General features: G+C 56.6%; 2 protein-coding genes across 15 annotated transcripts in view; one reads left to right on the forward strand and one right to left on the reverse strand.

Moving 5' to 3' along the window:
• LOC100523747 (phospholipid-transporting ATPase IB) overlaps positions 1 to 5286 on the forward strand; it is a 516487-nt gene extending 511201 nt beyond the window's left edge. For 13 of the 14 annotated variants that reach the window (XM_021065485.1, XM_021065478.1, XM_021065484.1 and 10 more), the window contains one exon: positions 8 to 5277. In XM_021065485.1, coding sequence (XP_020921144.1) covers positions 8 to 105 — 98 coding nt within the window. In that variant the 3' untranslated portion in view covers positions 106 to 5277. Of the gene's footprint in view, positions 1 to 7 lie in introns of all 14 variants that reach the window. The other variant, XM_021065475.1, reaches the window with a different exon arrangement.
• Positions 17702 to 23575, reverse strand: SHISA2 (shisa family member 2). Its single transcript, XM_003482858.4, has 2 exons — positions 22669 to 23575; positions 17702 to 19828 (listed from the first exon to the last, which is right to left on the reverse strand). The coding sequence occupies exons 1-2, from the start codon at positions 22997 to 22999 to the stop codon at positions 19275 to 19277; spliced, it is 885 nt and encodes a 294-aa protein (XP_003482906.1). The 5' UTR covers positions 23000 to 23575; the 3' UTR covers positions 17702 to 19274.

A 25012-nucleotide genomic window follows, 5' to 3' on the forward strand; every position in this document is an offset into this window, starting at 1 on the left:
CTTCCAGACGGGTACGCCTTCTCCCAGGAGGAGCACGGAGCCGTCACCCAGGAGGCCATCGTCCGCGCCTACGACACCACCAAGCGCAAGTCCAGGAAGAAGTGAGACGCGGCGCCCGGGGTCCTGAATGCGAGGCAGTTTGGTTACCCCGCCTTTGTCAGAGGAGCCCGGTGTCTGCAGCCCAAGCACCGGAAAACACATCCCGAGGCCGTAGCCCCCCCCTCTGTTGGTCATCTGCTCCCTCGCCAGCCTGGACGCGCCCCGCAGGGGAGGCCCTGTCCCATCCGCGCTGCCGCCGCGCTTGGCCCGACCCTGGTTTCTGTTGTTACGAAGCGTTCGACTGTGCTCTGCGAGGCGTGAAATTAAAAACACGCCGTTTCACCCACATTTAAACATCAGTCCCCGTGGTTCTGGGAGAAAGAGAAGAGTTTTATGGCGCGTGAGAAACGCAGCCCGGGGACCGGAGCGGGGCGCGCAGGCTTCCTGGTTGCTGATCACAGATGGGAGTCCGCGGGCAGCACGCACACGGCCCGCGAGGCGGGCTGCTGGTTCGCTTTGATTCCCGCTTTGTTTGTATGAATTGGCATAAACTTGATTGCAGTGAAATCACAAAAATAGGTATCTGGGTGGTAGGCCTGAGAACGATTCTGTGAACCGCTCAGTCACATTCCCTGCTTGGGGGGGGCACATGGTGTCCCCACTGTCCCCTGCACCCTGCGCCCTGGTCAGGTGCCTCCTGGCCCGGCGCCCCGCCCTCAGACCCCCCCCCACACACAGGCCGGCCCTGCGCTTGGTGCGTGGCAGCTGCGGGGACCCCCCAGACGCACACCCTCCTCCTCCTCCTTCTGCAGCCCCCAGAGGGACACGGACGCGAGAAATCCCCTCGCCTCTGCCTGGAGCCGCATGGCCCTCCTGCGTCTCTGTCCCTTTCTGACAAGGGAAGCCTGCACGTCAGGCTCGCATTTCTGGCCCCCAGGCCCTGGGACCTGGGCTCCCGCTTCAATTAGAACCCAGGCTTGTTGGCCCAGGAGCTGAGCACACGTTTCGGATCCGGAGTGAATCTGCAGCATGTCTCCCCACGAAGGCACAGCCCTGACCCTGTGTCCCCCTGGGATGTGAGGAGGAGTGACCAGGTGGGTGGCGAGGGCCCGAGGGCGGGGAGGGGACACGGGCGAGGAAGCTGGAGCCACAGCCGCAAAGGAGGGCGCTTTCCCGCACACCTCCCCGCAGAAACCTTCGAGTCAAACCGGACGCCCAGACAGCCTCGCCCTCAGCCCACGGCGACCTTGGACGCGCGGTTCCCCGGGAACAGAGCGCCACGCTCTTGGAGGCCACGGCCTCTCTGACCTTGACCGGTGTTCCCTCCTCCCCCGTCAGCGCTGGAGGCCGGCGGCTCTCCGGACACAGGGGCCCTGAATCCAAGACGGCGACGGGGGCGCTGCCTCGCCGACTCCCCAGGGCGGAGCCCCGCGGTCCAAGCTCGAGGGAACGCGGCTGCCTGCCGGCGGGAGGGCAGCACCTGCCGCAGGCCCTCTGCTCCCGCTGCGGTCGCCACCCCCGATTCTTGGCCGCTTGAACGCACGTGCTTCTGGGCAGCCGTGGCCGGCTCCCACCGCCCATTTCCTCCGGGGAGGGCCCGGCTGTACGAAGAAGGAAAACAGCAGGCCTTCGGCGTCCTCCCGACCCCGCTGCCCCTGGGAACACCCGCGTCTTCCGGGGCGTGGGGATGACTTGGGGCGTGATGTGCGCTGCCTGAGGACAGGAACCCCTCACTCCCGAGGTCACCCGGACCCAGGGAGGCTCCGGGGCCCACAGACCAAGGCAGGGAAGTGCAGGGCCCCCCTCCCCGAGCTGTAGGACACGTGAGACACCGGAGCACCCGCAGGATGAGTGGTCGGGGGTGAGGGTCATGCAGCCGTCACAGCGACACGTGCTCCTGCGGTCAACCCAGCGAAGCCGGGCGGGGTCTTCCCCGCACCCGCGGAAGGGTGCCGGCCTAGGTGCAGAGCGGCCGCGGGGAAAGCTCCACACTGAGCTCCGTTGGGCACCCTCACCACTTGGCTTCCCCCGGGAACCAAGCCCAGCTGGAGAAGGGGCTCCAAAGTCAGTCCTCCGTCCCACACTTGGCTCCTTGCACGGGAAGCCTCCAGGCTCAGATGTGTGAATCCCAGCGTGTGTGTGCGCACGCGCGCCTGCTTGGGGCTTTGGGGGGTTTATTTTACACATTCAAATGTAGTTCGGATCCTTCAGAGGTTGCAGTGTAGTTCCCAGTTCTTTTGAGAAGGAGACTAAACAGACTTTGCCGCCGGGAGAGGTGCGCAGAGAAGAGCGCGTTCCTCGGATGCCTTTCTCCTCGCCTGGATCAAGCGCGTTCATAGCCACGTGACTAAGGTTTCTAGCAGGAGCACCTGTCACTCCGTGTGACGCCTGATATGTAGCTGGGGCTGTCTCGGTTGTCCTATCTTTAAATTGAGGTCAGGGTGTCACACACAAGCCCTCTCGGGGGAGCAGGGTGGACAGGATTGAGTTGCACTCTGTCAGCTCCGTGGAGATGCCACATGGCACTTGTCACTCAGTCACACGGTGACACAGGGGCTGGCAGGTCGGCCCTGCGGGGCCCGGCTCCGCATTGGGCTCAAGAGAAAGATTCCACTCAGGCCCAGCCCTGGGCTAGTGCTGCAGAGACGGCCGACTCTCGCTGGAGTGTGTCGCCGTCAGGCTGACCCTGCAGAAGAGTTGCCTCTCGGCGCTCCCGGCCGTGAGCCCGTCGGGCTCCAGCACAGGCAGGAGGCTTCAGCAAGGACAGGGAACGGAAGGCAGGGAGAGGAAGTCGGCCACGTCTGCTGGGCTCTCTGGGTCAGCATGTCATTGCCATTCCGGACACTGTGTCATCATTCTGGGTGTCGGTGAAATGTCTGGCCCATCTGTAGGCGGAACATCCCAGGCTTCTGAACCAGTGTCACAGTCTCCCATCTCCCGACTCCCTCGCACAACCTGTGCTTTGGAAAAAGACAGTCTCTCTAACACTTGGAGTCTGGGCTTCAGCAGATCACAGGTGGGAATTCTGGCCTTTTCTTTTTGCTGACAAGGCTTCAGGTCTGGCTGCAGGGAGCTGGCAGTGGCAATCTATGATTGCTTGTCAAGAAAAAGTGAATAAGGAAAACAAAGGGAGCATAATTAACGTCTGAAACGCTATGGACAGGTGGTAGAGACTTTACGGTTGAGGCTGCTTTGGGTTTTTTGGGTTTTTTTTGTAAGAAACTCTATAATTTCCATTTGTCATAACAATGACCCTTCATCTTTTTTTTGAGCCACGTGGAAGCATATTTTCCATCCGATTCCTGCTCCTAGAGATTGATGTCTTAAGGTGACGGGTTGAAGAGAATGTTTGCAAACACTGCTGCAGGATATGGCTGTCTTTAGTTTTGGACAAGCCAAAGAACGACACCCATGGCAGCCAGGGTTTGAATGAACGCTGAAGGTCATTGTCTCAAAGGAATTCAAGGACTGGTTTAGCCTCAGCATTCAGAACGCAGCCTTGGACCTACTGGGATCCATACAAAATTGTGACCCAACTGTGGTGCAGCAGAGCCTGAAATAATAGCGTGCGTGGCGAAGCAGTGAGTTTATCACAGGTCAGGCTAGAGGAGGGAGTCTCCCATTCAATGCTTTCTTCAGGCAGATGCTTCCGTGAGAAAACCGAAGAGTGATGGAGACGGAGGAAATAAGGCGTCCCCTCCAGAACAAGAGGGGCGTCGCGGAGCGGCTGGCCCAGGGCAGTTCTTGGTCCTGGAAGCCTGGGGGAGGCCCTGCAGCCTCAGGCGAGCCATCTCTCCCCCTTGAAGAGCCATATGCCACGTCAGGGCCCCCGAACCCGTGCGACGGCACACGAATCCGTCTTCCCAGCAGGAACACAGGCTCGTGCATTAGCTTTCTCAGCATCGCAAACCCACCAGCCTCTTGCGCAAGAGCTTCCGTTCACGCCAGGCCCCCACTCGTGCTCCGTGCGAAGCGCTCTCGGTTTGCTGGTCTGAACGAGTTGCGACGGGGACCTTTTCCGTGGGAAGAAAGGCCCTGCGCACACAAGGCCCTGAGTGGGAACAGCGAAGGGGGGAGCACCCCCGTTTCCCCACCCCAAGCGGCCCCCACGGCTGCTCCTCCACCGAGCACCTCTGCTCCCCGGACGGACAGGGAACAAAAGAGCGATTCTTCCCACACCCAGGCCGGCTCGTTTTCAAGCGACTGTCTCTCCCCCCAGGCGCCTCAGAGACACCCACTCCCAGGCATTGGACCAAGAAAAACAAGCCCCTGCCATCCGCCCCCTACACCCTGGCTTTTCTCCTGATCTGGCCAAAAAAAGAAAGGGGACCTGTGCGTGGAGAGTCGGGCACAAGTGTCAGGTGGCTTTGATTTATGACAGGAAGAGGAAGGAGGAGTTCAAGGACCGGCGCTGTCCAAATAACCCGCCCAGGAAACGCAGGGCTCAAGAGAGCCCATCGAGTGCCCTTCAGAGGCCAGCGCCGTAGTGGAGGGCAAAGGGCCAGGGGCAGGCAGGAGCCCAGTCCCACGGGACTGCTGGCAGGTGAGTCCTTGAGGTCCTTGGGGCTTGGCACACACCTCCGCAAAGCAGTCAGGGCCAATTCCAGAACTGAGAAAAAGACGCCTGCTTTGTCATTGAGTTTCTCTCGTTCCAACAAGATCCCTGCACAAGGAAATACTTTTCCAGGTTTTCCTTAATAAAAGCCACCCAAGTCCTATTCCCCCCCACCCATGACCCTGACCTCGGGTGCTGGGCAGAGAGCCCCCCAGCTCCCCATCCAGGCCACCTCGGCAGCCGGTCACCCTCGTGCTGTTCGAAGGGCCGGTCCTGGTGGTATCTTTCTCACGCGGGCGCAGCCACGTGCTCTGCTGTCACATCTGTGCCCGATCGCGACAATACCATCTGCGCCACGGAGGTTTTAATCTGCTTATGCAGAGAGGAGCGGGCGGCGGGGCGCGTTTAATTGGCTCCCAGCAGAGCAGAGAGCTGTTCGGTGGAGCACGGGGTTTTGTTCTTGCCTCGAGAAGTGTTGCCATTTTCACGTCCTATTAATGTCCCCTGGTCGTTAACTTCGAGCAGCGCCGTGTAGCGGAGCCGGGCTCCCTCCTGGAGTGAATACAAATGAAGGGCATTTCCTTGGATTTCGAGGGGGTTTGCCAAGCGCCGTGCTTCCTGGCTTTGATCAATCCTGTGGACCGGCGTGTGTCTGCAGAAACCTGTCTCAAATAAACCTTTTGTTAAAGGATTGGCCCGTAGTGCTTTATTTCGGAACGTCTTTCCCGCTAATAAGACGCTCCTGCCGTGGGGACTTGGGGCTGTCACACGGAGGTCTGCGAGCAGGTACAGGCTGTATATACACACAGCCGCTCTGTCCCCGGAGCGGACAGCCGGAATCGCTGTTAAGTGGCAGGAGGGCATCTGCACGTCTGCAGAGGCACCGAGGCCAGGCCCCCCTTTGTGAGAGGAGGCTCCAAGCGGCTACACTGGGTTCCGAAGGATCAGGCAAAGGGGAAGCCTGAGCGGAGAAGGTCGTCTCCTCCCTCAACTACTTCATTCCCTTTGGTTCACCGCAGCCTCCCTGCACACTGGGCTGTGGGAGATTCACATTCCACCGGCACGCGTGGCATCAAGACGCTGTCATCGAGGGGTTCGGAACATGCCACCCCCGGGTGCACGGTGCTGGCAGGGGGGTTATTTTGAGCTGAAGGCACCACAGAAACAGCAGGTGCAGGAGGGGCTCTCAGCCCGCCCCCTGCCCCTGAAAGCAGCTCCCAATGTCCCCAGGAAAAAGGAGCCTCCCCGCCGCGGGAAGAAGGGGACATCCCCCCTCCCCCCAGGCGGGCGTACAAACCACCCACAGGAAAAACAGGACCTTCCATGAGCCTCCCCGTCACCGTCCCTCGGCCTGCGGCCCCCAGCGCAGCCCCATGGTCACAGCCCACGGTTCTCTGTGTAAACGGGTAGATAAGCCGCTGGACCCGTGTTGGTGGCCAGGGGCCTCGTCTTCCTCCCGAGGGCTCCCACGCACGCAGGCCTCTCTCCACTCACCTGTCCGAGGGCAGGGCCACTCCCAGACCAGCCGCAGAAGCTCAGACGGCAGGTGGACACGTGTCCCCTCCCCCATCCCCCGCTCCGTTAAAGCCCAGTGGCCAGACCGCTGCTGTTCCCGTGGGCGGGTGAGGCTCCATGGACTAGGGGGGGCCCCCCACCCCAAGATGCACAGGCCATAGGGCAGAGGCCACATCGAACCAGGGGCCCAGTGGCGGGTGGGAGGAGCTGAGGGCCCAGAGCCGGCCGTGGCCGTGGCAGAGCAGCCTCCCGAGGCCAGCCTCAGGCCCTGGACCCCGGCCCGCTCGCCCGGGTTTGTTTGGGCGGTTCCACACTTCACCCACTGGTGGCGAGGACAGAATGAGGGGGGCAGGAAACAAAGAGGCCTGGGGACAGTTTCCGGCGGACGCTTGAGTCTGGGACCCCCAAAACCTCTCCATTGGCCACTGTTAGTTGACTGCAACGTCCCTCCGCAGACGCCAACCTCCAGATAACCCCTGTCCGGTCAGAACTGAACGTGGCCGGCAGTTGCGACCTTGGTGGCCGCAGCCCCAGGCATGGCGGGGCCAGGAGGCCAGGCTCCAGGCAGTGTTCCGCTGCCTTTCCTCTGTTCTTCCTTTTTTTTCCCCTTCTTTTTGGTCTTCTGTCTTCTCAGGGCTGCACCTGCAGCATATGGAGGTTCCCAGGCTAGGGGTCCGATCGGAGCTGTAGCCACCGGCCTACGCCAGAGCCACAGCCCCAACGTGGGATCTGAGCCGCATCTGCAACCTACACCACAGCTCACAGCAACAGCAGATCCTTAACCCACTGAGCAAGGCCAGGTATTGAACCTGCATCTTCATGGATCCTAGTCGGGTTCGTTAGCCACTGAGCTGTGATAGGAACTCCTGGCCCTTTTTTTTTTAATAAAAATTGCACACAATGAAATTATTTAATACGATCAACAGCAAAGCATTAAACCCCAACCTCTGCCATCTCTTGGTCGTGTCTACAAACTCTGCCTTTGCCAATGTGCTCACGGAATGAACTTGAACCACCAAGAGGCCAAGAGCCTGTGAAGACCACCCGCTGACCCGACATTTCTCCCTAAAGCAATGTCCTTTAGATTCGTTGTCTGAAAAGGACTCAGGATCCCATGAAAAATCATTCAGGTTCGGCTGTTTTCAAACTGTAAGACAACATGAGAGACCAAAGCGCAGTCACGGGAACGGGACACGTGGCCCAAGCCCACTCCCGCCTCTAGTGTCCTGTGCCGACTTTCTCTCCCATGTAAGAGCCTTTTAAGGGAACCTGCCAGCCACTGTTGAAAAGCCGAGCAGTTGTTATACCTGGGACCGCAAATGGAGGCCTGGGACGTGACCTTATCCCCGAGGAGGACAAAATAAAACCCCTCCACCTACCAAAGCACCAAACACACAATCCGACTCCCAGACCTTAAGCTTTTGCTCACAGTGGGCCACGCACATAAACAGAGTTACAATTCCTGACAGTTGGCCACCAAGCTCCGCCTTCAGCGTTGTCTCTTTTGGCAGCGCCCTGTCCTTGACCTCAGAGTCCAGGGTGGAGAAAGGGAGCAGGGCTGTCACGAGAGCCTCAGTCGGGAGGGTCAGGCCCGGGAGCTCCTACGAAACCACAGGTAGCGTCCTGACGAAGCACAGCACTACCTGTTTCCTCCCCTAACTCGGAAGAATTCTGCTCTGAGTCAACATCCTTTCATTGCTGAGAAACTTCCTGATTTTCTTCCAGCGAAACAGCTGGGCATACATGACATTTTGTTTCACTGGAAGCCCTTCTGCCCACCTGGCCACCTGGCCCGTGACCAGGGGCGACAGGTGCTCGCCCCACTGCTTTGCAGGTCACCTTGAATGCAGGGTCTGAAGAGCGGCTGGGAGCTGAAACACACCAGCCCTTCGGCCGCTAACAAAGCTGCTCGGGCCCCTCTTATCCCCTCCCAGTGTTCTTAAGAGAAGCTGCAGCGTGCAAATTACTTGCAAAGATGCTGCAGGAAAAGTCCTTGAATTTGTTTCCCTATTTCATTTAAAATGGGATGGGGGTAGGGAGCCCCTCGTGCATAGGTAAAGAAACCACCTCCAAGCCAGTTTAATCCCTGAGCTGGAGAGCGTTTTAATGGAATCCTGCTTTCCAGTGTTTGGTGACAGGCCCTGAGACAGGCTGGGACCTGAGACCCTGCTGCAGTAGCCGCAGCACTTGCGCCAGAACAAACATCTCTCGAGGAACAAAACACAAAGAAACTATAAGGAACTAAAAATAACTGCATGCATGCAGAGTTGGGGCAAATTATGGGCAAGAAGGTACCCCCCCAAAAAAAAACCCAACTGTGCCTTCTGGGGAGCCAAGAGCAAACACAGGGCCCTGCGCATGCCCCCTGCACACCCCCGCCTCCCTCTGGCCTGACTCCTGGACTCCCTCACCCCATAGAAGGAACCAGCTCACCTCCCATCAGGGAGCAAGCGAGGAGGGGCGCCTGGTGTTTGTCAACCCCTCTCAAGCCGCCGACCGCAGCAGGGGCTCCATGAACCTTGCCTTAACTTCCCCGTCTGGCCTCTTAGCCATTTCTATTGATTCAAGAGGCCAAAAACCTTAGACAGGAGCAGCCCCAGTGGGCTGCTGTGGACCCAGGGTCCGGGGGCGCGCCATGACCCCCTGCCTCAGCACGAGGGGTCCCCAGGCAGACGCTGGACGCTTCTGGAATAGGCTATTGGGCATAAGGGCAGTCACTGGATGGTTCTGGGAGAGGGACCAGAGTCGACAGGGCGGTGCAGAAACACGAAAGACACAACATCGTAACCTGGAGAATTTGGCAGCAGCTCCAGCAACGCCCTGGAAGCAGGTGAGGGCTTCGCCCACTTCTCAGCCCTGGAGAGAGAACACCCACTCCTGGCGACTGCGTGTCAAAGGGGACCCACGCACGGCCCTCTGAGTCCCTGCTGCCCAGACAGCTGGTCCAGGACCAGAGCCTTTCTGCCAAGCTCCCCGGAAAGGCCACGGCTGCCCGCAGAGGCGGCAGAGCCCAGGCCCCACTGTCCACGTCAGCTCCCGGCCAGCCTCGAAGCAGGACCGACAAGGACCTTGACCTCCGCCCTCCGGGGCCTTCAGCCGGGAGGCGCCCCCACAGCCTTCCTTGCTGCCCCTGGGCCACCTTCCCGACCTGGAGACGCCTGGTGAACCTAAGGCCCAGCCTCCCGGACTCAGCTCCCGGGGAGGGGGTGACACACCCCGAACAGGAAACACAGGGCTGGACGCCAGAGGCCCAGCACGGGCCGGGGACACCCCAGCCCCGGGCGGCCCATTCATGTCCTGTGGTTGTGGGGGCTGGAGTGGAGATGCGAGACACGGGTGGGAGGTCTGGGGCAGGCTCCCCCAGGTCACTGTCCCCTGGCTGCGTCCTCATGCACAGGTCGGTCTGTGGAGCACTGGGTCTCCTCTGTAAAAGCCCCCATCCCACCTCATGGCCTCATCACCTCCCCAAGGCCCCCTCCCACCATCATGGGGGGGCATTTGGGGCAGCAGCGCTCAGTCACAGCAGAGGTTGACCAGGCCCCTCGGCCCCGCAGGTGGCTTGGTCTCACTCAGCAGACGCCACGGTCCCTCTCTTCTCAGATAACCTCTGAAACCTTAGGTGACTCGATGGCCCCGCAGCCATACACACAAGCACCCAGAGAGGCGCCCGCGGGCGTCTCGCCCAGGGACAATGGCCACCTCAGCCAGAGCTCGGGGTCTCTCCAGGCCCAGGCCCACCCACCCCCCAGCTGTCTGCTGCCTGCCCCCCTCCCCAAAGCCTACACCTTCCTGCCACCTTCCCCAGCCCCCTGCCCGGGGCACTTCTCAGATGACAGTCTGGCATCCGCGGGCTCCGTGATGTGCGATGTGCGTTTACACCCGAATCCCCTCCCTCCAAGAAGCCCGTGAACTTCCGCAAGGAAGGCCACGCTTCCCGTGTGCGGGGCAGCCAGTGTGGCAGGAGAACACAAAGAGTCACAGCCCCGGCTTCAGGTATCAGCCTCGTGACCTTGCGGAAGTCACTCGACGCCCCTGCCCCTCCATCTCTGCACCTGCAGGACCACACCCCCTGCCTCTTCACGGTGACCGTGCCCTCGCCTGCCTGTCCAGAGCTGAAATACTGCCACGCCAGTCGCGAAAAGCCGCAAAAAGCCGCATCCCCGGCTGCTCAAGGGCATACGGGTACCCGCAACATCGCTACTTCTGGAGCTTTCCACAACCCAGCCCCTAAAGGAAACACCTGCCGGGGGAACAGATGTTCCCTGACCCTACAGGGCTCTTGCCCGCTGTGAAGGGTCGGTACCCGCTGCCAGCCAGGTTGATGAGTATTTTTAAAATCACACCTGGTCCTAAGAGTCTCCTTTCACTCATTCTAGAACCACGTTCCACACACACTGCCCTGCGCTATGGAAGCCACTGCATGCAAATAAAGCATCGGAGGAGCTCAGCCCAGCGGCGGAGACAGACGAGAAAATGAACAGAATGCTGCCGACCAGTGATGCAGGCATAGAACAAACCACCTCAGAACCGAGCGGCGGAGTAACAGGAACCTCGAAAACTTTTACAGACGCACAGTACAATCCAGAACTTTCACTTGTGGGAACATATCCCAAAGAATTGAACGCAGGGACTCCAACCGCTATTTACACACCCATGTTCACAGCAGCCTCATTCCCCACAGGCAAGCGGTGGAAACAACACAAATATCCAAGGGATAGATGGATGGACCAACAAAGCAGCCCATCTGTAGAGAGGACTATTTATTCTTAAAAAGGAAAGGCATTTTGACAAATGCTCCAATACGGATGAACCTCAAAGACCTTCTGCTAAGTAAGCTAGACACGAAAGGACACAGTGTATGATTTTATTTATATGAAATCCCTACAATAGGCAAGTTCAGGCAGGGAAAAAGTAGAAGGCTGTATCAAAATACTCATGATATTTTCCCACAGAACAAGAACAAATTATCCTAAAATTCATACGAAACCACAGAAACTTCAAATTGCCAAAGCCATCTGAGAAAAAAAGAACAAAGCTGGTACTATCTCCCTCCCAGACTTCAGACTATACTACAAAGCCACAGTAATCAAAACAGTAAGGGGCAGGCACAGAAACAGACACATAGAGCAATGGAACAGTACAGAGAGAGCCCAGAATTAAACCCACGCGGCTATGGTCAGTTAACCTATAACAAAGGAGGCAGGAACATACAAGGAAGAAAAGACAGTTTCTTCAAGAAGTGGTGCTGGGAAAACTAAACAGCTTCATAAAACAATGAGATTAGAACATTCTCCCACATCACATACAAAAATAAACCCACAACGGATCAAAGACCCAAATGTAAGACCTGAAACCATAACACAGAGAACACAGGCTAAATACCCAACATAAACTGCAGCAATGTTTTGGGGATATTATGTCCTCAGGGTAAAAAAACAACAAGCGAAAACAAATAGGACATCATGACGCTTAAAAGCTTTTGCACATAAAGGAAACCATTGACCAAACGAAAAACAGCCTATAGAATGGGAGAAAATATTTGTCAATAATATGACTGACAAGAGGTTAATACCCCAAATAAATAAATAGCTTATAGAGCTCAAGAGCAAAACAAACCAACCAATCAAAAAAAGGGCAGAAAACCTGCGTAGACATTTCTCCGAAGAAGACATACAGATGGCCAAGAGGCACGTGAAAAGAGGCACAACGTTGCCAATACAAGAGAAATGCACGTTAAAACAATGAGCTGTCACCTCACACCTGTTAGAATGGCCATCATCGAAAAGTCTACAAATAATAGATGCTGGAGAGAATGCAGAGAAAAACGAACCCTCTTATACTATTGGCAGCAGTGTAAATTGGTTCAGTCACTATGGAAAAGTTTGCAAATTTCCTCCAAAAACAAAAAACACAACTCAAACATGACCCAGCAATTCCACTGCCAGGTGTGTATCCAGAAAAAAATGAAAACACCAATTGGAAAAGATCCACGCACCTCACAGCAGCGCTATTTACAATCCAAGACATGGGAGAAACCCAAGTGTCCATCAAAATACAATTGTGTGTGTGTGTGTGCACGAGTGTATATATATACACAGATACACATCTTAAACCAGTGGAATATTATTCAGCTATAAAAAAGAAAATACTGCCATTTGTAGCAATGTAGAAAGACCTAGAGAATATTATGCTCAGTGAAATTAAGTCCGAGAAAGACAAGTACTGTACGATATCACTCATGTGGAATCTAAAAACTAATACAAATGAATTTCTATAGCAAGACAGAAAAAGACTCATCCATACAGAAAACAAACTACTGGTTACCAACAGGGACAGAGGAAGGGGGCGAGGCAAGATGGTGTCGGTTACTGAGCAATAAAAACCACTGTGCATAAAACAGATAAGCAACAAAGGTATACTGTAAAGTATAAGGACTTAAAGCCATTACTTGGTAATAACATTTAATAGAGCACGATTAGTAAAAATACGGAATCACCTGCCACTAATATTACACATCAACTGCACTTCAATAAAAAATAAACGAAATAAAATACAATCTTCCCAAAAAAGTGAAATGGTGGGCGTTCGGGTCTGGGGGAAGGGGCACAAGAAGTGCGTGGTTAAGGAACAGGCTTGAGTTTGCGAGGATGAAAAGGTTCCAGCGGCGGAAGGTGGTGGGTGCTACAACGCTGTGGACGTAATTCCCGCCTGTGACCGGTACCCTCCACGTTAATTAGAACGGTAGATTTTACGTATGTTTGACCACAATAAAAAGAAGAAAAAGAACTATCATTTCTTTGGCTCTTAAATCGCTGATGTGGGGAACGCTCAGCAGGAGTGCCCCCCCCCCCGTCCCCCGCGCTGGGTGACGCTGGACCTCACCTGGGATGACTTGAAGGCGGGGACCGCAGGCAGGTCCATCTTTTCACCGAGTCTTCAGGGCACCCCCCTCGGGGGGGGCCCCTCCACCTGGTCTCCCCTTGTGAACAATGACCCTCGACGTGGGGACGCCGAGGTTTGCATCAAAGCGAGGGCTTATGCACAGGCAGCAGAGCCCGCAGCGAGCCTCCGACCGGCTCCCGGGGCCGAGGAAGGGTTGAAGCGGAGCCCGATTGGAAGCAGGGGTGAGGGTCTGCGCAGGCGTAACTAGGCTACCGGCCCCTGCGCTCGGACCTGGGGGCGGGGCCACGGGCTGAGGGTGGGGTTTCGAGGGAGGAGGCCGTCCAGGGACGCCGGCGCATGCCCAGGGGAGGGTCCTGGGGTCCTGGCCCGTCTTAACAGGCTCCGCGGGAGCTGGACCCAGCTGATCCCAAGTTTCTAGAGAAACACTGCTTAGACTGCCTGCCACGTGGAGGGCACGCAGGGTCTTTAAGGCAACAATTAAAAGGACCTTGGTGAGTGAGGGCAGGTTACAGGTGAGATGGATTTAACCAGTGGTTACCCAGGGTTTGACCTCAGCTCAGCCGGCCGTCCTCCGCAGCAGCCCAGGCTTCCAAGGTAAAGGAAGTGAGAGCCCCACTAAGGCCTGGGCCTGGAGAGGGCACAGCATCACCTCCCAAGGTTCGGCTGCTGCAGAAGCCACGGAGTCACCCAGATCCTGGGGGCGGGGGAGGGGAGCTGACACCCCCACTTCTCCAGGGAAGGCGTTTCAGAGAACTCGTGGCCACAGTCATCCCAGCCCAACGTGGCAGTGTGTACAGGGGCTGAGGTAGTGTGGACACGCGGTGCTTCTGGGAGATTCCGGGAGACTCTGAAGGAAAAGGGGACGGTCTCAGCCAGGGTGAGGTAACCACGTGAACACATCTTACAAACCATGAATTGTTCCCCTGGTGCGTTGTCCGTGATCACGGCAGTAAATGCTGCATCAAGGCAAGGCTTTGCAGCTTCTTCCCAGTTGATAATGATGCAATCAAGCACCGAAGCCAAGCTCGCCCTATGAAGTTCATCAGGGACTCTAGGCTACCAACCTGGGAACACAAGGAGCAGACCCCACGGAAAGAGAGGTTTGCGCCCTTCGGGAACCAAGCCTCCTGCCAGGATACCCACTTCGGGCCACCCCCTCTGTATTCCGTTTCTGGCCACCAATATCCATGGAATGCTGCCATGTGCAGTGCCCTCCAAGGAACTGCAGTCTTGAGCTCCCTCCTGTCTGGTTCATTTTCTGACCCTTGTAGAGATGGATGTGGGTTCAAATACCGTTTGTCAAGTACATGTTTTTCTCATAATCGCATTGTGACAAAGACACGGCACTGAGTCAAAGGCGATTCCCAAGTATCCATCAAGCACCAGGAGCAGAGCCATGGATGAGACGCGTCATGTACTAAGTTGTTCCTGTTCCGAATTTCCCAGTGCACATTCTGTACACGTATGTGTCCACACATGTGGCAATTTTATATGCATGTCACAGATGGCAACCAGTCTTCTAGAGCCATCATGCCTACTGTGTAAAGACTGTTCTATGTAACCCATGACTTTCCTAAGGGAAAGACCTACCCTCCAAGATGGTTGAAATTAAGATGTCAGTTTTATGTTGAAAATCAGTCTTATGGCTGCCATTCTAAAATTTGTACCCCTTTTTATCATCTCTCATGTCAAAGATTCTTTCAAAACAGTCATTCTAAATTTCTTTTTTTTTTTTTTTTTTGGTCTTTTTGCCTTTTCTAGGGCCACTCCTGTGGCATATGGGGGTTCCCACGCTAGTGGTCTAATCGGAGCTGTAGCTGCCAGCCTACACCACAGCCACAGCAACGCGGGATCTGAGCCACATCTGCGACCTACACCACAGCTCACGGCAACGCCGGATCCTTAACCCACAGAGCAAGGCCAGGGATCGAACCCACAGCGTCATGGCTCCTAATTGGATTTGTTAACCGCTGCGCCACGACGGGAACTCCACAAATTTCTTTTCTTGATTGGAGTTTAGGGCCTTCAATTTGGGGTATAAATGTTGAAGGTATTCTGTAGATTTGACCATGAAAAGTAAAGTGGCCGTCGCGGTTCACTTCCTACATAGAACTTCGTCATTTGATCCCCACGGAACCCCCCGCATGCTCGCTTTCTGTCCTAATGACCGACAAGGTAGGGTTTCTGGGCCGAGGTAACCCCTCTCCCAAGATCCTGCCGGCCCCCCACAATAGGCCGGGAGTAGCAACTGCACTGGCCCATTACTCAACTCAAATGCTGCACCTCTGACACTGGAGAAGGACCAGGCTCCGTTCCTAAGAAGTCACCGTGTTACAGTCCCTTCAAAAGCAACACCCGATTCCTTTTAAGCACTTGGGAAGCTGATGCAACTAAAAGCTGAAGCATCTGTGCATTACCTTCAGCCACTTTAATCCTCAGCTGAGCGACCTGTGAGGCGTTGTCAGCTGTAGGCAAAAGCCAGCCGTGAATCTGCAGGAAACAGACAAAGCAAGGAAAAAAGGGACGAAGTGGGGTCCTGTTACTAGTACAGGGCCAACTGAGGACAGAAAGCGGATTCCTAACTTCCTGACCCCTCTTTCAGCATCCCTAGAACTTTCCTCGCCCGTGTCCTGTCTGTATTCACGAACGTCTGTCCCGACTCCGTTCTCACCTTCACGGATTCCTCTGGAAATGCTTCTGGAGGCACCTTAAATGCTAAGTTGTAACAAAACAGTGAGAAAATGCAAGTCACAGAATTCGTGGAATAAAATGGTGCCATCCTGAAAAAAGTGAGCTCAGGATGAACTTAATCAGTGAACTATGCCACCAGGCGAGCATCTGGGAGCCCACGCAGAAGCGGAAGGCTCGCTTGAAGGTGAGCATCGCAGAGCAAACACGACAGAAAAATGCATTTATTTGTCTTAATGGTCCTCCCGCCACTCCCGATGTTGATATTCTTGTTAAATTTTAACTTTCCCGGCGGCAGTAGAAGCGACAGGCGATGCGGGGTTTCCAGGTTCTTAAATGGACGCAAAGAACGAGTTCAGCTCTCCCTTGCGATCCAAGGGTCTGACTCCCTCGCACACGGGCACACAAAACGCCCCTGGCACCATCAGGAACCAACCAACGCTGCAAGTTTCCATGCAGGAGACAGGCCGAGCGAGCTATGCTTTCTGTCCGTACCGGCTCCTTTTTTTTCCACCAGCTCACGGTATTTCTAGGCGGTGCATGTTACACTTTATAGGTTCTGATTTCCTGACGGGAAGGAAGGTATAGCGAAACCAGGTGTTTGAATGTTTTTATTTTGTCAGCTAAATTTCTCCAGTTCTTCCCAAATTTGAAAAGATCTGAGGTTGCTTCTAGGGATGTTATATTTTTTGGAAAGATCAGGTGGCAGTCAGTAAGGGGAAAAACTCATTAAACTGCCCTTTAGCTCAGATCATGACAGACACCACGGAAAGAAGGAAAGTTAGGCCTGTGTGGAGAAACAGAACTCTCTCTCCCTCTGTTTATTATTAATTTTTATAGAGCTGCACCCAAAGCAGATGGAGGTTCCCAGGCTGGGGGTCAGATCGGAGCCGCAGCTGCCAGCCGACGCCACAGCCACAGCCACAGCCACAGCCACAGCCACAGCAGATCTGACCTACACCACGGCTCACAGCAACGCTGGATTCTTAACCCACCGAGCAATGCCAGGGATCGCACCTGCATCCTCGTGGATACTCGTCAGGTCCTTGACCCACCGGCACTCCCTGTGTTTAGAAAAGGCGGCTGAGAACATCACAGGCAGATTCCAGCAGTGGGTAAGGGTGGACCAGATAGATGAGGGACTGAACCATGGCTTTTACACTGACATTTTAAAATGTGACATCTGAAAATTATATGAAGTTCAGATTTGGGGTCCATCCTCAGGTTTCATTGGAACCCAGCCACGCTTGTGCATGTACCTTCTACAGCTGCCTTTGTCCTTCGGTGACAGAGCTCAAGAGCTTGAGGAACAACAGAGCCTGCAAAGCCTAAAATATTTACTCTTTACCAAAAAAAAAGGTTTGCCAATCCCTAGGCCGGGTGATCTAAGGCCCCTTTCACCTCCAAATTCCTAGGAATTTTACTGTAGATAAGCTGGAGTCCTCCACCAAAGACAATGGACAGAACACACATCAGCATGATAAAATAAGGACCCCAGCAGAACCATTGGTCTTAGGCTGTCACCATTTCCCAAGGGACAGTAAAATAAGACCCAGTGACTCAGGACACATTGTAACTTCCTAGATATGAATTACTTTCAAAAATAGGCTCTTGGTTCTAGAAAGCAATGTTTAGGATTCTCAGCAATTCTATGAACAGGTTTTGCAGACCATTCGAAAAATTACCAAATAAAAAGAAAATGAACAAAAAAAAACAACCAATTCAGGGGTTCCCGTCGTGGCTCAGTGGAAACGACTCTGACTAGTATCCATGAGGACACAGGTTCGATCCCTGGCCTCTGCTCCGTGGGTTAAGGATCCAGTGTTGCTATGAGCTCTGGTGTAGGTTGCAGATGCCACGCAGATCTGGTGTTGCTGTGGCTGTGGCGTAGGCCGGCGGCTACAGCTGGGATTAGACCGCTAGATTGGGAACCTCCATATGCCACGGGTGCAGCCCTAAAACAAACAAACAAACAAACAAAAAACTCAACTCCCCAAGGAATTCATACCATAAAATATTTATTAATAAGTAAAATGACTTTCCCTTGCCTTTGGTTATTAAAACAAATTTGATGGGGTAGCTTTGTGGGTACCAATTGCCAACAATGGTTTGACATTATCCAGCCACGAGACAGATGGGTGACAGAATGTGTGCATTGATGTCCGATGACAGACAGATAACTACAGACACAGATATAAATATGGAAAAGACCACACCTGACAACTGCCTAATTACACAGCGTGGTTTTGGTGGCAATTGGAAACCTACTTGGACATACTTCAGCTTGTTTATTGTAAGTACACAGGACACAAAGAAATCCCCTCGAATTTCTTAATTCAGAGCACTGGTGATGACCACAGTGCTTGGTGAGGACGAAAAGAGAGGAAACCAAAAACGAACTTTGTGGGGAAGAAAGGCAATATCTCCTTGAAAAGCTTTTCTCAAGGTAACAGTCCCTCTTGCTCGAAAAATAAGCCATTTTGATAACAACAGTCCAAAAAGCCTAGGATTTGCAAAGTCAATCGTATTGGTGGTTTTAAATTTCATCCCAAGTCCCAGACTGTGGCTAAGGAGCTACACTAAATAGCTTTGTAAAGCAGGTCTTTGAATTTGCCCGGGGAAGCCAAGAAAATGCTTCATCTGATCTGGGCAGAAAAGCCGATGCTCCTGCATAAGGAGAGTCACGACCTGCATTCAGTTACTGTGTGGACAGCGAGGTCGGAGCACAAAGAGAATGAGATGCCAAGCCACACCACGTGGCCACACTAAAAGGACCCTGGGGAAGTAGCAGGTGATGAGAGTTTGCGATTTCAATATAAAAAGTCTAATTACGTCTTCTCAGACGCCCCTCTAGGTCAGAAATTCAAAATATACCACCAAGAGGGGGCACGCGGTTTCCCTACCGTGCCACCCAGCACACGCCACGGCTAAAATCCCAGAGGTCGGAAGCCTCATTTAAGTCACGATACGGATTTCGTCCGGTCGCTTTTTACAATGTAGAAAACCCCTGTGTGATAAGATCTCCTCGCAAGGTAAAAAAGCACCCAAGAGACCCCCCCCAAGCATAAAAATAGACTATACATATATCTGTTTACAATGCGATTAGGACGTGCCTGTGAAACGCTGAGATCAAGGACTGACCTCGGCCTCCGAGTCGGGGTCCTTTCATGGTGACCGTGCTCTTCCCCCCCAACACCAAGGATGCTGATTAGACACCGGCCCAGGGGAAAGGGAGGTTAGAGCTATTCCGTCCAGACTTCTACAAGGACAAACGAGAAGAAGCAATAATAGCAAAAGAGTAAACACCCTTCACCTCTCAGTTTACAAAATCCTCTTGCCAGCCATACCTCAAGGGCACTTCAGGGCTCACACCTGTCACACAGCCATGGGCAGCATCCTAAATCATCCGTGAAACCGCATCCAGAAGCGCGAATTGGGAGACAGGCGTTTTCACGCAGTCTGGGGGCCAAGGAGGCCCATCCAAAAAGGATGGGGTCCTATTCGGCGCTGAGACGCCTCCCCCGCCCACAGCTTCCGCCCTCCGGGGCGGCGCGGGCACCGGCCCCGCCTGGCGCTACACGGTCACAGCTGGGAACATCTTCTGCTCGCTGCTGGTGTGAGGGAAGGGGGCCTGGATCTGGCGGTAGCCCGTCTGCAGGCCGTCCAGGAAGGGCGGCACCGGGGTCAAGGGCACCGAGTCATGCTGCACCGTGTACCCCACGTAGGGGGCGTGCAGGTACTGGCCCTGGTGCGGCACGATCTGGGTGGCCTGCTGGCAGTTGAGCACCGAGAAGTTGGTGGGCATGTTGACGTAGACGTTGTTCAGGGGGCCCTCGGGCAGGCAGCAGTTGGTCTGCGACCTCGTGGGGGGCGCCCGGGCCCCCGAGTTGGCGCTGGAGCTGGAGCTGGTGGCCGTGCTGGACTGGCGGGAGGAGGAGCCGCGCGAGGTGCTGGCGCTGGGGATCATCGGGATGGTCTCCGTCAGCCGCGGCCCGCCCGGCGCCCGGCTCTGCGGGGGCTCCTGCTTGGGCCGCAGGCAGCGGCAGCAGCAGGCGGCCACCAGCGAGCCCACGATGATGAAGGCGACAAAGACGGAGCCGACGATGAGGAAGGGCACGTAGATGGGGACTGAGGGAGAGAAACAGAACCCGATGACTTCCCGGAAGGAGGCGGTGAAACCGGCCACGCCCGCACGCGCGCCGGGCGATGTATCACCCAGACCCCGGGAAGCCAGGCCGGGCCGGTGTGGGCGCTCATCAGCAGCCCCCCGGGCCCCACGGTCCTTCGGCATGTGCTCCCTCACGTGCTGGGGAAAGGCCAGCGGCTCGGCCCCCACAGCCACGGTGGGGACACCACCCGCGAAACACACGACCTGCCATCCATGGAGGCAAAGAGCCAGCTTGGCAGAGTGGGAGCCTGAGGGTTTCAGACCGGCCGAGAATTCCTGCAGTAACTGTACTGCCTACACCTCGGTCCGCTCTCAAAGGCAGGTGGAGAGTCTACACAGAAACGGGGTGAAAATATGTAAAAACCCCTCCCCCGCCCCAAGGCAGTTATTTACATTCCTTGCAAACTTCTTTTACTGGGTTTTTTTTTAAGTTCTTGTTTCATAGGCAAATAAATTAAAAAAAAAAACAAAAAACTGAGGTCGGACCCTAGACACAGCCACTTCCAAAAAGAGTCTGTAGGACACGGACGTCAAAAACGGGAAAAGAAAAGAAAAAAGAAAAGCCCTCCACAGATGCTCTCCAAAGCTGAAGGCTGGTCCTTGGGAGGGGGGCCTGGCACCGGCGAAGCTGCCCAGCTCAGCATGAAACAAGGTACCAAGGAGGGCACTTGGAACATTAGTTCCAGGAAAAGAGCCTCCCCTGAGCCAAGGGGCCAGGCGAGACCAGGTGGCTGAGGGCACCCACTTCTCAAGTGAGGATTACTCTGGAAAACAGAACTGTAAAGATAGAAATGAAAACTACCAAAAATCGGTAACGAGCTCCTCGGTTCAACTGTTTTACTTAAAAAGACCTTCGGGGAGGAGCAGGCAGAGCAGGCACGACTGGGGACAGAGAACCAGCCGGGAGGGGTCTGCAGAACCCCGCCCTGTGTCACCAAGCCCCTCGGCCATCTGGGTTCTCTGGGCCACCTCCCTGACTATCTGACCAGATGCCACATGAGGGCAGGGCCCAGCCTCGCTCGCCAAGCCGCTCTCCCTGTAATCCCGCTCCTTCAGTAGGTCTGCAATCAGTGTTTGTAGAACATGGTCCCACATGGAGCTGGAGAGAAATGATGCCTTGTCAGGAAAACGTACTGGAGACGTCTGTGGGCAAAGGCTGACAGTGAAGGTGGCCTTCCCCTTCGATGCTGAGCAGAGTAAACAGCGTGCTCCTAAGAGTGCCCCCTGAGCGGGCGGCCCTGCCCTGGTTACACTGGCTCGTGGGGTAACCGCGGCGTGTGCCAGGCCGCAGGGCCGGGTGCTGTGGGCTCACTGTCTAAATTAAGAGGCCAGCCCCATAGGTCAACAAGAAGTGAACAAACAAGAGTGGGGGAAAAAAAATACCCCAAAGCAGTCCAAGTCCATATGAGGGGTTTGGGGGAGGAGTAACTTCCCTTTTCAGGAATTTAATTGGATTTTAATAGAGAAGACACACAGACTCGATAAAAAGGTGCTTCTGTGCGTCGTGGGCACTGCTTCATCAGCCACGGAGACCATCACGACTGCACAAGACAAGTGCAGAAATTTTAGGGAAAAAAGATTCAAAAGTAGAATTGAGAAGGTGCCCTCACATGTCACTGCATCCCGAGAGGTCGGTCTGACCGGTCACCCCCAACTCTGGGGAGACCATTGGCCGCCCAGCGTGGCCGCTGCAGAGTAAGCAGCCTGTCCTGGGCTCAGCCCCGGGTTTCTGCTGGGGCCACACACCCTGCCACGCTGGGCCTGCCTCTCGTTTTGAGACAGGACCACTTCAGGCATTACCCACCCTCCTCCTCTTCAGAGTCCGGGCGGCGGCGGCGGGCCAGGAGGAGTAGCTAATAAAGTGCTCGACCGCAAGGGGAAGGGCCCGGAAAGGAGCGGCCGCTCAACCACGCCCCAGCCGGCTCTGCCAACACCGACCGGCAGAGCCGGGCGCGGGCGGCTGGAGCCCTGGGCTCGGGGCGGAGAGGGTCCCCTCCTCCTCCTGACCAGCCGCGGAAACAGACGACACGCCCCCCTCTGACGATGCCACGTGCGCCCCTCCCCGACCCCGCACCCTCCCTCCCGCACACTCCGGGTGACTCTGGGAGAGGGGGGCTGAGGCTTGTGACAAGGGGTGGAAGTGGGACCTATCACACGCTTTCCCGCATGTGTTTATTTTTCCATCTCTAACTTGGGCAATTTCAAAAAAATTCAATTAAAAAAAAAATCAAGAGCCACAAAGCGCAGGGTTGGCACAGCTCTGATGTCACACCTACCGACTGTGACGTGGTAAGGAGACCCGAGCGAGGCCCGGGCCGTGGCGGGGAACCGCCTCTTAGGGTTCGAATCCCCCGGGCTAGAGTCTGACGGAGCGCATCCCGCCAAGCCCGGAGGAGCTGCCTTCCCTCTGAGAAGCCTTCGAGTGCCCCTGCAGCCCCCTCGCGGGGGGCGCCCCAAGACCTGAACCCTTCTTAGGAGGAAGCCCTGTGGAGACAGGAGACTTGGGAGGGGAGCACAGAGGCCCCCGGGAGGGAGGTACACGGGGCTCCCCCTGTGGCTCGCTCTGCCCTGGATGTGAGATTTTCTTCGGAAAATCCAGGCCGTGCCACCCTTAGCAGACAGATGGGGAAACTGAGGCCCAGGGCAGCGGGCTGGTGCCCCACTTTGCACAAATTAATAGCCAGGCCAGAAGGCAAGCACCGCCTCCCGATCCAAGACCCTTTTCTGCAACTTCAGGCTCCTTTCCCCTCTCCAGGCTCCCGGTCCTTCCTCCCCTTTCCGATCCGCCCGGCCCGCCTACCTGCGGAGCCGTCGGGGCCGTCTTTGTCCGCGCGGCCAGGCTCGCCGGCGCCCTGCTGGCGGTCGTTGTCGCAGCCGCCCTGGTCCAGGCGCGCCTCGGCGCTGGAGCAGCAGTAGCGCAACGCGCAGCTGCCGCAGCAGATGGTGGCGTCGCCGCCGTCGAAGCGTTCCGGGCACTGGAAGCCGATGCGCCAGACGCCCTGCGCGTCCAGCCAGCCGTGGCAGTACTCGCCGCTGGCCCGCGCCCCCGCCGCCAGCAGCGCGGCCAGCAGCAGCCGCAGGAACGAAGCGGCGTCCCGGGAGGAGGCGGCCGGGCGGCGTCCGCCCCACATGGCACCACCCTGGGCACCGGCGGCGCGTCTCCAGAGGGCGCAGCGGCGACTCCGGGCGGTCGCGGCCCGGAGCCCCGGTCTCCGCGGTGCTGAGGCCAGGACCTCTTCGCCGAGTGTCCCTTCCGCGGCGCCTTCCGCGCGGGCCACCGCCCCCGCCGCCAAGTCCGAGAGCTAAGCCATGCCCTCCTTCGGCCGGGTCCCAGCAGGGGCTGCCTTGAATTCCTGGGCACTCGCCAACAGAACTCTGAGGGAGCGAGTCAGAGGGCCCCCGGAGGCTGCGCCCGCGACGGGACCCTCCCCGTGCATCCCCGAGGGGACGCTCGCTGGAGCCGGACGACCGGTGGGCGCTGCAGCAGAGTTTAAGCCTCAGCGTCCCGCGCGCGAGTCGGGGCGCGTCTCCCCGCCTTTATTCCGCTCTCGGGAGGCGAGAAGGGGCCAGGAAGGGGGACAGCGGACGGAGGTCTCCGGGCAGCAAGTGCAGCGGCCGGCCGCGCTCAGCCTCCGGCGCTCGGAACTCGGTCCGCATGGCTCCGGCCGCGCCGCCCGGGCAGCCCCCCCGGGCGCAGCCCCCACGTTCCGCTCCGAGGGCCAGACGGTCGATCCTCCAGGCGCACGCAGGCGTCCAGGACGAGGACGGGGGGCCGGCGCGCCCTGCCGCAGTCCCGGGAGCCGACCGGGCTGGCGGCGGCCACGGCTGCTGCTGGGCGCGGGTCCAAGCGGGCGGCTCACCCGCTCCCCTCCACCGCTCTCCGACCGCCGCGCGCTGGGTCTGGCTCCCCCTCTCCCCGGCTGCTGCGCCCTCGGAGGTGCGCGCCGCTGGGCGCCTCCCACGGAAGTTTCAGCCCCCGGGGCTACGGAAGAAGCCTAGCGCTGCGGCCGCCCGCACCCCCGCGCGCCCGGCTCCGACTCGCCCGCCGCGCCGCTGCGCTGCGCTCTTAAGAGAGGCTGGCGTGCGCATGCGCGCTGGCGGCCGCCCCCTCCCCCGGACGCCCCCCCCCGCGGGGGGGGGCGCAAGCCCTTCGCCTTTGGACTTGGGCGGAGCAGAGCCCCGCGGCCGCGGGCGGTCAACGGTGGAGCTGATCGCTTGCGAGGCGGAACCGAACCTAGGCAGCCTGGGCCTCGCTAACACAGTAACAGCACTAACGGCAAAAAGGCCAAACCAGACTTGCTTGTGGACGGTCTTAGGCATTCGGGATTTGGTTGGATGCTCAACACTTTCCGAAGAAGGAGTGTAATTCCGCGCCACTTTAGAGACACGCAAGTTCCACTCAGCCTAACTGTCCCTCTCGACTCCCAGCAGAGAGGCCACGGCTGGTCCCTGGCCCCGCCGAGGAAGAACGCCTGGGGCTGCGGGTTGGGCTCAGGCCCCTACCAGGTGGAAGGATCGCGTTCCGCGAAGACTTGCCAAATTTGGCCGCCGTCTGGATGGTTGGTGTCGCTTCTCTTTCTATATTTGGGCAGAGCGATTTATTGGATTCAAGCGGAAAGGTGCCTCCGCTCAGCATTTGGCCCTGGCGGTGGAGACAACTGCAGCGAACGAGCAAACAAGGTTCCGACGGACCAGCGACGCGGCTTTGAGGAAGAGAAATTAATAGCTCCTGTCTGGCGGAAGCTGAAACCACAGGTGCTGATGCTATTAAAACAGCAGTGATTATTTTTAAAGGAGCTAGTGACCCTCCCGACACGGTCTGGAAGTCAGCGCCCTGAAATCTAGGCCCAGCCCTACCAGAAAAAGAATCTTGCTTTTTGTTGGCCCGGGTTTCTTCCCCTTTAAAGGGGAGCATGAGATGTGCTGGCCGCGGAGTTCCCTTGTAAGTCCACGGCCATGGAACACAAGGCGGTTTTACTCAGAGCCAAGACACTGCTGTTCAAACATCGTCGGACACTTGGGCGGGTGGGTCACCGCGGGGAGTCAGGCCTGGGGATCACTCTTCCTCTCGCCCCACAGAATCGAAGGAAAAAATAGCCATTCTTCAGGAAGCCTCTTTCCAAGTACTGAGCTTCATTTCATTG

Source organism: Sus scrofa, chromosome 11 (assembly GCF_000003025.6).
Source record: "Sus scrofa isolate TJ Tabasco breed Duroc chromosome 11, Sscrofa11.1, whole genome shotgun sequence".
Classification (NCBI taxonomy): domain Eukaryota; kingdom Metazoa; phylum Chordata; class Mammalia; order Artiodactyla; family Suidae; genus Sus; species Sus scrofa.